The following is a 16,390-nucleotide window of genomic DNA, read 5'->3' as shown; positions in this document are numbered from 1 at the left end:
ATATTTTTAGTTGTTATTTAATCAAAACATCAATTTCGAGTTCCCTAAACATGCCTTTAATATCCTCTATTATGGTAAAATATTTATCTCGGTGGTCAGTTTCGATAATAGCACCAAAATTGGGCTTTCCCATATTATTTTTTCAAAATTCTTCTGAAAAAAATCAATTTTATTCCAGTTTATAAAAACTTTTCACATGGATTTGTAGCAAATATCAGCTAGAATAAATTTAAAAACCGAGATTACTGTTACATCGAGTCTCAAAAAAGTTCAAACAGTTATAGTGTACAAAAAGTTGCATTTTTTTAATTATGTGATATTAAATATTTGCTTTTTCGTCCTAAACAGCTACTTCGATCATTTCTAGTATGATCAATTAAAAAAAAAACCTGAGTTGGATTCACATCTTATTTTATTTGTAGGAAAAAAAAACAAATTAAATATTTTACATTTTACATAATTCGGCTAAGTGACGTAAACGTAATAATAATAATAATACTCTTTGGCTAGTTATTTGAAGAAAACAGTTTAAAACAACGGTGCCACGATATCTCAATACTGCTTTGACCAAGTCAGTAAATTGTTTTTCTCGATTTTTTCTGCACTCGTCGTATTTATTTAACTCGACAGAACCTTACAAATTACTTGTTGCATAAACTAAACTATCAAAAACTCATGTATTTTTTACTGTTTCAAATTTTTGTAAAATTGTTTCAACTAGATTTGACTTTGACAAAATCGCCGTAAAACCAAGTTACGGACTCCGACTTTAGCCTTGTACTAAAAACGACACCCTTACTAAGTTATCCAATTAAGTTTGATTTATTCCGCTACCTCTCCAATCCATTAACCGGTAAAAAGTTCCGGTCGCTTTCACGCCTCTCACCCCCAAAAAACTTCCGGGAGAAATCCAAAGAAATCACTTCACTGTCACCGAAAAAGCCATTAAAAACTAAACAAAAGCCGACTCCCTCTTCCTGCAAAAACCCGGCCCTCGAAAGTTGGCCAAAGTTCAGATGTGTCCATAAAATTGGTAGCCGACGCCCGACCCCTCTCTTTTTCCCGCTCATAATCGTTTCCCAAAGTGCGTCGTCGCGGGTCATAAAACGAAAATTAATCCCAACACCTGTTTTTGTCATCAACCTTGAAGGTTAGCGCGCCGTGTTTCAGGGTGAAAAGACGCCGTCGGTTAAAAATTAATTTAATAAAAATTTATTGAACTCGCAGTAACAAATAAATTACGATCACAAAGTCACTAAGTCCCTAGCACTTCTCCTTGGACAGCGCCTTCTGCTGCTCCTCGGGGCACGCCATCTGGTACAGGAACTGGATGAGCGTCCGCGTCGGCCGGCCCGTCATGCGTTCCTCCGCCAGGTACGGGATGCCGACGCCCTTCTTGAGCATGCCGACGCCCGAGATGTCCAGATGGATCCAGTCCACGCACGGCACAAACTCCTTCAGGAAGGCCGCCCCCAGACAGGCGCTGCCCTTGCCCTGGCCGGTGTTGCTCATGTCCACGTTGGTGTAATCTGTGCGGGGAAGGGGGAGAAGGTGGTTAGTTTGGGGTTGGGGTGTGGGTTTGTTTGGGGTACTTACTGGTGACCTTGTGCGTGTAGTACTTCCACAGGGGCATCCGCCAGACGCGGTCTCCCGTGATCGAACCGGCCTTGTGCATCTGCTTCCAGAGGAAGTCCGAGTTGGAGAATACTCCGCTGGCGGCGCCTCCCAGCGCGTGGGTGACTCCCTCGGTCAACGTGGCCACGTCCATCACGACCTTCGGCTTGAACGTGGTCTGGCCGTAGATGAAGGTGTCGGCCATGATGAGTCGTCCGGCGTTGCTGGTGTCGTGGATGGCCACGGTCTTTCCGTTGAGGGTGGTGATCACATCACCCGGCTTGAAGGCCATTCCCGAGGGCATGTTCTCGCACAGGGGGATCAGCCCGACCAGGTTGACCGGGAGGGAGAGGGCCGCCGCGGCACGGATTGTGGCCACGATCGCCGCCGCTCCAGACATGCTGGCTCGGTACTGGGACATTCCTTTGGGATCCTTGAGGCACAGGCCTCCACTGTTGAACGTCACTCCCTTTCCTACCATCAAGATCGGCCGGCCGGAGTCGTGTTCTCCGCAGTAGCTGATCTCCAGGAAGATTGGCGGCTCGCACGAACTCTTCGCGACAGACAGGAAGCTGCTCATGCTCTTCGATTCGATCCAGTCAATGTTTCGGACCTCCGTGCTGACTCCGCATGGACATAGCGCATCAACGGCAGCTTGGGCGAAGGCCGTCGGCGTAATCTGGTTTCCTGGCGCATCCGACAGACTACGAGCCAGATTCTGTGCGTCGGCTTTGAACAATCCACGTGTCCAGGCATCACCGTCCGGAGAATCGAACAGGTCCAGCTTCGGTATCGGGATTCGATCCTGCTTCTGCCGGTTGGCCTGGTACTTCCAGGTGGCCAACCCACTCCCTTCGGCAGCTTGTTCGGTCGCCTGCATCGGATCCACCCAAATCCGGTTGCATCCCTGCAGCGCCAAGCACTTGGAACCGATTCCGGCCGCGATTCGAACGTTTTCCAGACCCTCGTCCAACTGCTCCAGCTCGTTGTAGCCGAGCCCTTCCAGCCCAAGTCCAACCACGGCCACCGACCCGTAATCCGGATCGATGTTGTTGAACACCTTGCACGATCCAATTTTACCTTTCAAATTTGACCTGCAAAATCCCCGTAATTAGTTCCCGTTGCCAATGGTAACGCGCACAAACTTACTCTTTTATCAGATTTAACAGCTGGCCCTCGGTCTTGGCGTCAAAGTGACCGGCCACCGGCGTCAACCTGGGCTCGTCCGATTCGATCTCCTGCTCGTACAGTCCGAGAACCAGTCCTTTCTGAAAAACACGGAACAATCCCTTTAAAATCCCTTCAGGCTCCAGAACCCAGAAATAACTAACCTCCGCCCGGTTTTCACCAATATTCCCGGAGTAGGACCGTCGCAGCAGGGAACCGAGCCCGCGGAACGCGCGCAGCGGCTTGTGAACCATGGCCGGAATCATCGTTTCGATGTGGGAATTTTCACTTCTTGAGGTCGCGGAAAAATTTCGAGGAGCGCACCCTGGATCGTGTCTTGACGGGGGAAATGAAAATTTTCAATTGAGGCCGCGATCGCTGGGGAAACGCAGCGGTTGCTGCGATCGGGAAATTTTGTACAGCTTTTCATTAGCGCGGTGCACGGCAAAACAGGACTACTGAGAATCGGATGAAATTAGAAATTTTAACATTTATTTCGACCATGCGTCTCCACCGGAGGTAAAATTTGAAACTTTTTCCCCGAAAGTCAAACCGGAAGCATCGTTAAACATCCCGTTCAAACATGGGACTCGGGACTTAATTGATGAATATTCAGCGCCCGTTTTCCCGGAGTTTTGTTTGTGTTTCGTTCACCCTCGGATTAATTTATCCTTTTTTCGGATGAGACCAAGTCCCCACCACGTGTCACGTCAAAGCTCGTGATGGAGAATGGAAAATCCTCGTAGAAGAGACTCGTAGGCATAAATTATACCCATTTGAAAGCGAACCAAAATGCTGGATAAAGGACGCCTCTCGGGGGAATGAAAGAATTCTGCAGATTGCCGAAAGGCGAGTTCTGGGGAAGAATGTCAAATGTAGACATTCTATGTCAGTCAAAGTTGAAAAACGAGTCCGGAATGTTAATGTGCGGTTGAAGTTAGGATAGAAATTGAAAAAAATGAATTGCGAGTCAATGAATCACCATTTAAATGAAAAAAAAAATGTTGGAAAATGCATTATACACCAGTACAGTTGTTTTTCAATCATTAGTTGTCAAAAAATCAAAGCTTAAAGGAAAACAAAATTTTGCAATATGAAATCGTTTTGCGGTACTGTACATTGTAATATCTCAAAAAATCTAATTATTTTTAAACTAGTTCAAAAAATTTATAACATGATGAGTTTTGTATTTTATTTGTTATGTGTTAAAAAAATAAAATATTACGTGTTTATTTCTCACTTTCAACCATTCTTTTAATCAAAGCCAATCTATATCATCATCCCCAAACTTCTAATGAATGATAGACAAACTTTTACCGTAGCATCTGGCCCTTAATCACGAATCTCACGATTCGATTGGCATTGATTGTTTCAAGTTTCAACGAGCTTGTATTTTTTTTTCTTCCTCCCAATTGATCAACGTCCTAATGAGCACCCTTAATCAAATTTCCCAACCTTCCACCCAAAATCTGGCACGCTCTCCTCTTGCAGGACTGATGGTAGTTTTCCACCTTTGGCCCCAAGATCTTGGGCAAACACGCCGCCGCGCCAATCTATCTTTCCATTTGAGCTGTCCATTCAGCAGCAGCTGCAAAGATAAACCCATCAAAACTTTTCCCATTCTTTACCGGAGCAGCACTTAGTGGGGGGAGGGGAGGTTTTCCAAAACCGGACAGTCCCAAATTGGTCAGTTTCATCACGAACGTCCAGCCTGGACCGGCAAGAATGAAATTTGAAACAAAGTCAAACAAACACGATAAATTAACTTCCAATATACGTCAATCCATACTTGGTTCATCAGGAAAGGGGTTTATTTTTCGAAAGTGAGGGGAATTGGTGGATTGGTGGAGAGCAAGAAGCGAAAGCTGATGAAAAGTTTCCTTGGAGAATTTCCGAGGTGGCTATCAGCAAAAATAACATCAACGCTTGTTGAAGAAAATCAAATTTGCTTTTCAACTTCTTAGATAACCGATAACACTGTGTTACAAATAAATTGTGTTTGTTTTCATCACCTGGGTAATTCTCTACCAACTCACACGAAATCGGGAAAAGTTGCCTCGACGAATCACGAATCCGAGGTCCGTTTTTTAATATCTCGTGACGGAGGGGCGGTACGACCCCTTCCATTTTTGAACAAGCGAAAAAAGAGGTGTTTTTCAATAATTTGCAGCCTGAAACATATCATTTTAAGGGAAATTTAATGTACTTTACTTATAACCCAAGTAACATTTTTTTTCCAAGAGTTCTACAAAATTCTCTTTAAAACTTCTTCAGGAGTTTGGAAGAGTACTTGAAGAGAGTTTTATCCTACCGCGGTCCAAACTGCTATGCTGTAGCTATCTTGAAGAGCTCTTGTAGAACTCCTGGAAAAAAATGTTACTTGGGAAGTAATAATACTTTCGATTGAATTCCGATGTAACACACAGCTGAAAGGAACTCCAAAACTCTGTTATGTACCTTAATGAACTCACTGTATCTTGATAAAATTTTCATATTAAAATATCGTGATTTTCTAACTTTGCATGGTTATGTTTTAGAGTGTAACAATGTTCAACAAAGTTGTAGAGCAAATAATTCCAAAAAAATTTATATATAAACATAAGGGGTTTGCTCATAATCTTCACGAGTTATGGCGATTTAACGATAAAAAGTTTTGAAAAAATTGGTCGTCGTTGATCATGGCCGTTCATCAACACCCTCGACAGACACGGACGACAAAACAAAGAGAAACGCAAAAAAGAACCTTCTCAAAAAAAAATCGTAAAATCGCGATAACTCGTGATGATTATGAGCAAACCCCTTATCTTTACAATGTAAAGATATATTATATCAAAATTTTTGTAATTGTTTCTAATGTTTGTAATTGTTTGTAATTGTTATAATGTTTTCAATCCGTACTAGAAAGAACTTAGAACTGTGATTTTTAAGTACCTAATAAAAGTACTAAGTTTCGTCACAGGACATGCAAAAAAAAAGTAATGCGACAGAGTTTTTTTTTTTTTTTTTTTGTTCTCAACTTATTTTTATTAGGTTCTTTTAGGTGCTGTGACCAGGATGGGACCGAGGATCGGTAAATAATTCATATATAACAAGAAACAAAAACAACTCCTAAACTCCATACTTGGAGATCATGTAACTGACGAGGGTTACTTGGTCCAAGCGGGTCTTACAGGTCTTGAACCTGCCGATGTACTCGGAGAAAATGCCCCACAGCTCAGCCGAACTGTATAGCACCTCCCCGGCTTCGTCCTTCGTGGCTCCACCGTCTCGGGAGCCACTGCTTCCTTCAAATTGCGACAGAGTTGCAAAACTAAGTTTTTTCATCACGAGTCGTAAATTCACCCAACGAAAGCGCTCAAATTAACTGTTACAACAAGTGCTGGAAAAACAGTTTTGCATCTTTTTTGAATATGATATTTCTGAAACCATTTTTTGATGCGCTTTCAATTGACGCCTAAGACCATTTGTGATCAATCACGAGTTTCTGAAACTTTTGTATTTCCCAAAAAAAAGACTAAATTTTTAAACCAAATTTCAATTTATTATTCATAAGTGTTTTTTTCATAAAATTAGGTAAAAATTATCAAAAAGTGCTTCATGATTGATTTTTCAAACAAATTCAAAATCTTATTTTTTTTATTCTAAATGCATAAATAAACGTTATTTGTACATTGCAATCATTCAAAATAAAAAAATGGAAAATCAAAATTTTAAAATAATTGGGTTTAAAAAAAATATTCAGAATTTTATAATTTTTAATTTGTTGTATTTAAATTTTTGTATACGGGAATTATAATTTTGTATGTTCTTTTTAATTCTTTTCTTTTTTTTTTGGATTTAGTTTTATTGAATTTGGAATTTTCATTATTAAATCAATAATAGTTTTTTTTAGATTTCCTTGATTTTTCCGTACATTACGCAATTTGTTTTTTTTTAGATTTCAAAAAAAATGAATTGTTTATTAATTGCTTTAAATTTGTATTTTTTTAACAAAGACAAAAATTCTAAGAATATTTAAAATGCTTTGAATAATATCATTTTTTCAATCTTTTTCAATTTGAAATTCACGATTGAAATATTACGATCCTATATTGCCAACGGTAAGTCATAACTTTTTCGATTGTAGATTGAGATCATTCAAAATAAAAAAAAGGGAAAGTAAAAATTTGATTTCATTTGAACATTTTAAATCCAAGAATTAAAAAATTTAAGAATTCTTTCAAAATTTCATGAATTCTTTATTACAGATATTTCTTATTTCTTATCTTCTTCTCTTCTATCTATGTATATAAAAAATTTCGATGGTTTTGTTCGAACGCGAATCAGTTCAATAGGGAGCGTCGGATCGATATGCTCTTTGTTGCGTTGGGTTCGTGTAAGCCCAAGGAAGGTTCTTACGCCAAAAAGTTACAAATATGGCCACTTTGGAACCGATTCGGGAAAATCTGCCGATTGTATGGGAAAAGTTACGTATAATAAAATTTTGATCACAGGAGGCTGAGTAAGCAAAAGAGCTAAAAACGTCAACAAACGAAAAAAAGGCAGAACGAAGTTTATCGGGTAAGGCTTGTATTGCACAAAAATTTTGTGCATTGTTTAAAATTTTGTTTTTTATTTATTCTCTGGTTGTTTTTTAATTTAATTTTTTCTTAATTTCAATAATTTTTATATTTTATATATCTTTGTTTATTTTGTATTTATTTTATTTCAAGATTTAAAAATAAAATAATTTAGATTTATTAGTATTTTTTTGATTCGCTTGAAATTTTAATTTTTATAAGTTTAAAACATATTTTTTTGAACATTTTAATTTAATAGAATATGATTTTTTTTTCATCTTTTTCATTTGAAATTTTTGATTGAAATTTTACGATCGTAATTTGTCAACACAGCAAATTCTGATGTTCGTTTTCAGTTAATATTTAATGAAAACTGCACTACTGAAATCTTCAGTTAGTTTTTCGCTGAACATCAGTTAAAATGTATATGGAGCTGTCAAAGTTTGCTGAATTTCAGTAAATTTTCAATTACTGAAAATTTCAGTAGTGCAGATTTCAGTAAATTTAACTGAATTCAGTAATGAGAAATTGGTGTGAACAATAAGTCATCATTGGTCGATAGAAGTTTAAGATTATTTGCAATAAAAAAATCGGGAATTTTAATAATTTAATTTTAATATTTCAGAACATTAAAATTTCTTTAAAACTGTTTTTTTATGATTATGGAAATTCTTAGAATTTTTTAAAACTTTTAATTTATGAATATTTTTTTTATTTTGCAGGTCTTCAAATTTTTAAATACTCTGATTTTAGTAAAAATAATTCCGGGTGTTATTAAAAAAAATAATTTTTCGATTTGATTGAAATTTGATAAAATTAAAATAAGTTTTATTATTTAAATTTTTGTTATTTTTTTTATTGCTTCTAAAATTTTTACCAGCAATTCATAATTCATAATCATAATAATTTTGTTTCATTTTCTAAAAGCGCTTGAAATTTTTGAATTCCTTTAAACTTGAAAAAAATATTATTTTAATTTGAAATTAAATAAAAAAGTTTTATTCTTTTCATTATTTCAATTTAAAGTTTATAAAAAAAGTGTCGATAGGATGGAAATATTTTTGATCTATTTTTGTATTGTTTTATTAGTGTCTAATTTTAAAATTGGTACGCAAAAAAAGTTTTTTTTGAAGTCAAGTGTAATAGTTTTTTCCCAATTTATACGCTTCTTTCGCCAGTCATGAAAACACCCAGCGGACTTTTCCCTCTTAATTTGCTATTCTCACAAGATTGATCGACACCACCCGGGTGGGATGTTTTTTCGTGGCCAGCCCTCGAACGACCCCCACTGTAGCAGCTCGCTCCATCCGGATATCAATAAGTTTTGGACCAACTTGTAGAAGTTTCCAGCAAAAAAAATGGAAGCACGAAAACAAACCATATCCCTTGTGGCGATGACGAAACAAAAACTGGACCTGTGAAACGAGCACCAGTAAAAGAGTGAAAATGTTTGGCATGACGCTTTGGGAAAAAAAAGTTGACGGAGGAAGGTTCAAGAAAAACATTCCATACTTCCAAAGTTGGGCCGGGCCCTCGAGTCTTCTCGGGGGAAACATTTTAAAACAAAGTTATTCCAAAGCTTCGAGTTCTCTCTTTTTTTATTTCCTCCGAGAACAGCCTTCCTCGTGAAAAGGTCAACAGAACCAAGTTAATTCAATTTTCAGATATTAAAGTGTTAGAAGTTTGCAGAAGCACACAAAATGATTGACTATGATTTTGCAGCCATCAGCCAGGGACTATCGAGTAGCTTTAGATGGCATTAAGTTTCAATTAAACTGTAATAAATTCATCCTTCGAGCAATCCTTGACACCCGTTACAAGCCCTCCTTTCGGTAAATTGAAGACTCTGGCAGAGGATATTCGTCCCAGATCTAACCGCCAAGATGGTAGCACAATGGGAGAAAAATCACAATAATACAAATTCATAACTATTTTAGTTTTATTTTTTAAACAGAATTAGAAAAATTTTGAGAATTGAGCCTTGAATAGAATGCATTGGTGTAATAATTTTAATCTTAATTCAAATAACTTTCCTCAGCACCACTGTGCCATCCGAGCCATCTTCGTTGGTCATGAACGAGAAGCAACAGCTACAATTATGCAGATCACACTGCTAGTAAACGAAAGGGGGAGAAGCGAAAAGCTTCAACGGCAAACTGCTGGAGCAAGTGAATTTTGATGATGATGATAATAACAATATGATTATGCAGAGTCACGCAGCACAACCCGATGCTGCTGCTGCACCCCACAAACACAAAATCAACCCCCCAACTCTAGCAAGACTAGACTAGTATATCTACGAACAGTAAACTAACTATGCTCGACGACCGAATGTTCGACCACGCCACGAATATGAGGGTATAGAGCAATTAGAGCAGAACCAGTAGATTGATTCCGAATTTATCCGCTGCAAATTGTTGCTTCAAACCCATCCCCTAGAACGTTTCGTTGGGTACTTTGCCAACTTAATCCGGGCTGGATTAGCTGAAAACAAAAGCCCCTAATAGACCCTTCGACCAACTAGACCGACTAGACAGGACACGGTGCCCTTTCAAATTCGGAACAGAACGGAATCATAAAGTGAGCGGAATAACGGAAATTATGATGGTGCCTTGCCAAAAACGGAAACCTCTAGCACAGACGAGACACAAAAAAAAGTTTTCGCTAGTTCTTGCGATTAAGCCACTTTGGGAGCGTGGCCTTCTCACGAGGGAGGGAAACCAAATCTTGGAGTTTTACGAACCAATTGGCAGTCAGGAATGCTACTCTGAGACAGGATCGTATCGAGCGTTGACAGGCAATCGTCCAGAACTCTCGGTAGGGGAGCTCTAGGAAACATAACCGTAAAAATGGGACGAAATGCGTCCGATTTTGGTGACCATCTCGCACACATGAATAGGAGAGCATTGTTGATACTGGAAAGATCAAATATTTATAAACAGTGTCTTTCAATTTAATAATTGGTAATGACTTCTACAGATAAAAACTTACTTAATCTACCTATGTGGTTGATGCCTTCCTCACTTTTTACCAACAATTACTGATATGATGGGATTGGACACAAATTTCATCAATTTTTCAGATCCGGAACAAAAAATACTCAAATATAACTGAAGTGTTCGGAACATGATACAGAGTTGCCAAATCTGCAATGATTTGGACTCGTTGGCAAGGTCTTTTAATAACCTGGCTAACGATGGGTCAGATGATGGATCCGAACATAGTTTACATACATTTAGGGTAGGGTAGTCATCAATGAGACACTTTTGGTTTTTAAACTTCAACGATTTTTGTATTTTTTTTTCATTAGCATGTTTTAATGAGCTTTTTGTTGCATTTTCTCTCTTTTAGTTTGTTCTAACATTGACCAAAATATGAGATCGATCTGACGTCTACAACCAGAGTTATTCAACTGTCTCATTGTAGACGCACTTGGCAGGAACAATGAGACAGCTGGGGAACAATGAGACACTCTACAAAAATCAATACTTTTCTAGTAAAACATTATGTTTTTATATTGTTACATTGTAGGTGACTTGCTTTGAACATTTTCAAGCAATTTTGTCAACATGAAACTTCAATTAACAAAACTATGCTAAAAAGTATTAAAATTTTGTAAAATTCAAATATTTTACCAAATAACTTTATATTTTTGGTTAAATGAAGTTCAAACTCAATAAATATGCCAAAAATTACTTCCAATTCATGTTTTGAAAGATTTCCATAGATTTTGAAAAGTTTAATGAAGAAAAATCAAAGTGTCTCATTGTTACCCATGGGTCGAATAGAGTGGGGAACAATGAAACAGCCCTGGATTCTGGCTATATTCTTAATTTTGGTCAAACCTAATAAAAGGACATTGTAGCCCAACTTATGCCCTATGAAATGATGAAAGAAATTTGGAGAAATATTAGTTTTTGTGTTAATGGCAGCCTATGAACGAAAATGTAATTTTTAGTCATAATTTACTTTTACACCCAGAATCAAACATGTACGAAAAACTTTGCAAGGGAGCTTCCATAACCAAAGCCACTATTATGGCAGACGTGTATCTAGTAGACACACCTTTCCCCCAAATATGAGCTTGATTGGTTGAAACTACGTCTTGTGAGAGCCATTTTATCATTGTTCCCCGTGTCTCATTGATGACTACTCTACCCTAAGTGAGATCCAGCTCCAAAAAAGTACATAAATATCACATAAGTGGTCATGACTTGTACATGGTTGCCAGATTACAACCGCTATAAAACTATCAGCCAAAACTAATATTAAAACCACTTAGTCGTAACAAGATCCATAGAACCCCTTTCAGGAGTGTAGCCAGAATTTTGGTTCGGGGGGGGGGGGGCTGGAAGAAGAAATTTTCTTCTTCTTTACTTCTTCTTCCCTCTCTCCCATATGTCTTCCAAAAATTTCGGGGGGGGCTTCAGCCCGAAGCCCACCCCCCTGGCTACGGGCCTGACCCCTTTAAACCCCTCTTAAAACCCAAAAGGACCTCCGCAAAAGGTTGTTGCGGTCTATTTGCAAAACCAACATAGGAGATCAAGGCTTTGACTTTACAACTAAATCCTAACGACCTCCTCAAATCCTTAATAACTCCTTTGTTAAAACCTAGTCAGGAGACGTCTCATGCCAAACAGGTTTTATTCGGGCAAAAAATAAGCCAACTGATAAAATGAAGATGGTTGTCTAAAAAGGCGATAATGAAATGATAGATATTCAAGGTAACTAAAATAATTTCAAAGCTTATTCTTTGCAATCGGTGGCTCAAATTTAGCTGCGGTTGAAATTTTATCGATAAATTTGGGGGAGATAGAGCCAAAAATCCAACTCGCTTCATCATAAATATGTCTGTTGTAGTCGCAGTGAAATTTGGTTTTTTTTATTTGCAATTTTTTGCAATAAATGTTTAAATTATTTTTAAACTTCTATAGATATGCTAAAGATGTCAGAAATTCATCATAAATGTGTGTTTTCATCATATTTTAATAAAATTTGTGCCTTTTGCTATTTTTTCAGCCAAATGGCGGTCAATCATATTCAATCAGACATTGCTATTAGGCTGCGTCAAATGCTCTTATAGGAGCTCATGGTTTTAATGAACTTTTTGCGTGCCTCATGGCACTTGACAGCTACCTTGGTTTTAAAGAAGCATACTTTATACTTTCTTAAAACTTTCATAAAACCTTTTTGAAAGCCAGTTGGCTTTTATTTGCACCAAGTTTTATGTCCGAGGCATAAACCTTGTTAGAACCTATTAATTAGCTTTTGCTTATTGGTTGTGATGAATGCCGAAATAAAGCTAAAAATCAATCAAGATGCTACCACAAAACCTCAATAAAACTAGGTGGTGGCTAGTTGGTTTGAAAATGCTACTTTCTAACAAAACAAAAAAAATCCGTTTCTAACAAAAAGAAGTGGTTTTACCTAAACAACTTTACACAAAATCAAATTTTATGTTCAGTACTTAATTCGTTCCAAGTTTTTCAAAAATCATGATATTAAGATCCTATTTTTGTCATCTGAAACATATCCAAAAATAAGATTTTTGAAAAACCGTTCTCAACATAATCTATAGTCATTTCTATTGATAGGGTTTTCAGATCTTATTATTTTTTGGGCTCGCTAGAAAAGTATTTTTACTACTCATTGAACAATGGGTCGCATGATAGATCCAGACAACGTTTTCATTAAAAAAGTGTATAAAACACTTAAGTGCTTATAACTTTTTCAATATTTTTTTCTGAAAGGTTTTTTTAAATACCACCTATCGATCTCCACAAAAAATAAACCTTATTCAAATTGTCAATAGAGCGTAAACAATTTATGTGATATTTTCTGTTTGAAAAAAAATTGCTAGAAAAATGAAGTGAGTGTTAAAAACTGCACAATTTTCCCCTACATCTCAGACAACTCGGTTCCCTCCAATGGCTGATATGCATTTAAATGGACGTTCTGGAAAAAAATATAGCCATATCTTTCCCCTTTGTCACATTGATACTCGTGCGAAAAATTTTATGTGTTCACTTTCTATCTGCACCCCTCTGTATTAGCAGCATATGTGAGCCCATTCCAGAGGACACAATCGTACAAAGAATAGTGATAAAATAAGTTCGCCCCAAAACTAACCTCACTTTTTTTTGTTTCCCTCCAAGCATTCCAAAGCTTCATGTGTCCATTCCGTCGTCGGACTATTCCGAGCAACGAGGGGATGGACATTTGCTCGACTCGGTACGTTCTTTTATTGTCACATGGACACACACATTTCGGATATGGCGAAATTAGTGCGACAATTTATCGCCGGATTATCGCTTTATCAACGGCAGATTATGATAATGCCCGGACGGATTACCGATGCTTTTAGGATGTGCTTTTTTTGCTAGATGGGGTTATCAAAAAGGGAGTTGGCACTTATTTTTCCGATGTCATTGAACACTCTGCAGTACATTGATTTGCATTGGCATTTTATTAAAAGGGATTCTGAAAAAGCAATATAGCAATTATTAAGAAATTCAATATTCAATATTAGATGACATTTTTCCAACTGAGTCACAAATATCAATTTAACAATATTGGATTTCAGTGAAATCAATGCAGTGATGAATTTCTATATAATATTGCCAGGTACTGATTCCAGTGAATCCTCTTTTTTTCAAAACAATTAAATTCTCACATAAACCTTTAAGAAAAAATAAATAGCACAAAACCAAGGTAGCAAAAAAACTTTGTTTCCACTCGATGAAAAATTGTGAGGTTGAACAAAAATTTCAAAATGATACGGTTACAATTTATGGCCAGTAATTCATTTCACAACTTCCGGGCGAGGCACACCCAGAATCCCGCTCTGCGCTCCTTGACTTCCCCACACACACACACACGTGAATTGGCCAGCGCACGAAATCACCATCAATACAAAGTATATCCGCAGTTCCCGCGGGTTAACAGCACCGGGTTTTTGTTCCAATGTTTTTTCCCCCAAAATCCAACCAGAGCCCATCAAAAAGTCAAGCCTGGTGCGGGTTTTGAAACAGCGTTGTATTTTTTGTTCGTTCGATTCGTCCTGCTCAAAATCTGTATGGTGGACTCTGCTGTTCAGTTCAGAGTACAGTTGCTTGGAGAGCTTGGAGGCAGAACCTGCGATACGCTCCAGTTGGTCTCGAACCGGTCCGGTCTCTCCACGAGTCCATTTATAAAATCTAACAAATAGTTTTTGATTACAGCCGAAAATGTGCGAGTTTGTGTGGGTGGGCTGCCGGAACAGGTTGAATCCACCTAAAAGCAAAATAATTTTCTCATAACATCACTTCAAAACTTGAATTTCCTAGTTTTAAAATTAAGGTCTAAAATAATTTTTAACAGATACGTCAGAAACAAACTAATTATCGTATCCTACAATGATAAAGTTTCGTAATAACCGAAAATAACATTTTTTCAATAAAACTGGTTAGTTCTACCCTTGCACAAAAACGCAAAAATAATTATAAATGTCACCTTCACTATTAGTGAAAATAATTTCAAAATATAAACGATGAACTAGGAATTTTCATGCATCTAAAAATGGATCCAATAATTGGATATACAGATATACAGATAAATCTGTATTATACAGATTTTTTGATCCCAAAAATCACAAAAATCTGTATATACAGATTTTTTAAAAATGATTCAATTTGAAAATTTCAATAATTTAGTAATTGAATTATGCTTTACAGGCCCGTATCCAGGATTCTTCAATGGGGGGTGTTTTCCCCAATAGGGCGTTAGGGGTGTATGTGTGTGGTAGGAAGGGCGTATACAGTCAACATAGGCGTTTATTTCAGTGCCATATGTTAACGCAGTTGACAAACCTTCCTTGGGCGCTGATTTTTGATACAAAATGATGAATTGTGGTGGAATTGGTTATGGCTAGTAAAAAAATAATTTAAAGTTTTTGTCCCTTGGCTAAAATTCAAACATTTTTTGCCAAAACGTGATATTTGCTTTATATATTGTAACAGTAATGTTAAAAAATAATCTAAACATCAATAAACTCATTATATATTTTAATTTCTGCGATCCCTAAATCCTATTTTGTAAATTTCTGAATGCTCTATATGTGTGTGTGTGTGTGTGTGTGTGTGTGTGTGTGTGTGTGTGTGTGTGTGGTCCAATCCAATACCCGCTGGCCGGCAGCGAAATTATGGAAAAGCATAGTTTGTATCAGACTTGGTTATGCTGATACAGCTTATCTCAGTCCCGGGTATTAGGTGGTGTCAGCCCTCGCGCTGCTTCCAGTGACCCATTTCAGAATGACAGAGCTCCTTGCGGTCCAATTCCGAGGTCACTGGGCATTGTCTGGCCCCGCCTAAAGATAGAGCAAGAACCAGACGGGTTCTCGACCTATCTTTAAACTTCCGATCCCATCAGGCAAAACTGGGACCAGCGTGTAAATTTCTGAATGCTCTATATGATTGAAATTATAAAACTTAACGATATTAAATCCTAAATAATTTACAATCTATTGTACATGATTCCAAAAGTTAATATTTTTTCATCAATAATTTGTTTTGCCCCCATTTTTTTCAGGGAGGGATGCACAAAAAAATAAATACAAATGACTCTATTCAGCTGTAGTACACAGACAAAATTCAATTCCCTTAATCGTGAATTCTGTTCAAGAATGTTAGAACCGCGGAGGAATTTATTCATGAGTTTGGTGCATTTACACTACTAACATGAATATATTTCTTCGTGGTTCTCACATTCATGAACAATTTTCACGATTTCGGGAATTGATTTTTTTTCTGTGTTCACAGATTGAACCCCCGAAACAAAATCAATTTTTAGAGGAAATCAACACAATTTGGTTATTACCGTTTTATGGATTTTTTTTTTTCAAAAACGTCATAAGGTTATTGTTCGTATTTTAAGGAACAAGTTTGCCGAAGACAACATCGAGTTACATTTACATCGAGTTCGAGAAAAATTTTGACGATTTTGAAAAAAAAATCCAAATTTACGAATTCATAAACATAGAGTTACCGGATATGCTTACAAGATTTGTATCAGTG

The 16,390-nt window shown here is 37.3% G+C and overlaps 1 protein-coding gene across 1 annotated transcript; it reads right to left on the bottom strand.

Annotated features, from left to right (window-relative positions):
• Positions 1–1,189: 1,189 nt before the first annotated feature.
• On the bottom strand, positions 1,190–3,105 carry LOC120423119 (cytosol aminopeptidase-like). The gene is made up of 4 exons (XM_039586798.1): positions 2,946–3,105; positions 2,764–2,882; positions 1,597–2,708; positions 1,190–1,529 (listed from the first exon to the last, which is right to left on the bottom strand). The coding sequence occupies exons 1-4, from the start codon at positions 3,045–3,047 to the stop codon at positions 1,264–1,266; spliced, it is 1,599 nt and encodes a 532-aa protein (XP_039442732.1). The 5' UTR covers positions 3,048–3,105; the 3' UTR covers positions 1,190–1,263.
• Between the last annotated feature and the right edge of the window lie 13,285 nt (positions 3,106–16,390).

Source organism: Culex pipiens, chromosome 2 (assembly GCF_016801865.2).
Source record: "Culex pipiens pallens isolate TS chromosome 2, TS_CPP_V2, whole genome shotgun sequence".
NCBI classification, from domain to species: Eukaryota; Metazoa; Arthropoda; class Insecta; order Diptera; family Culicidae; genus Culex; species Culex pipiens.
This window is presented reverse-complemented; position numbering and strand designations above follow the sequence as displayed.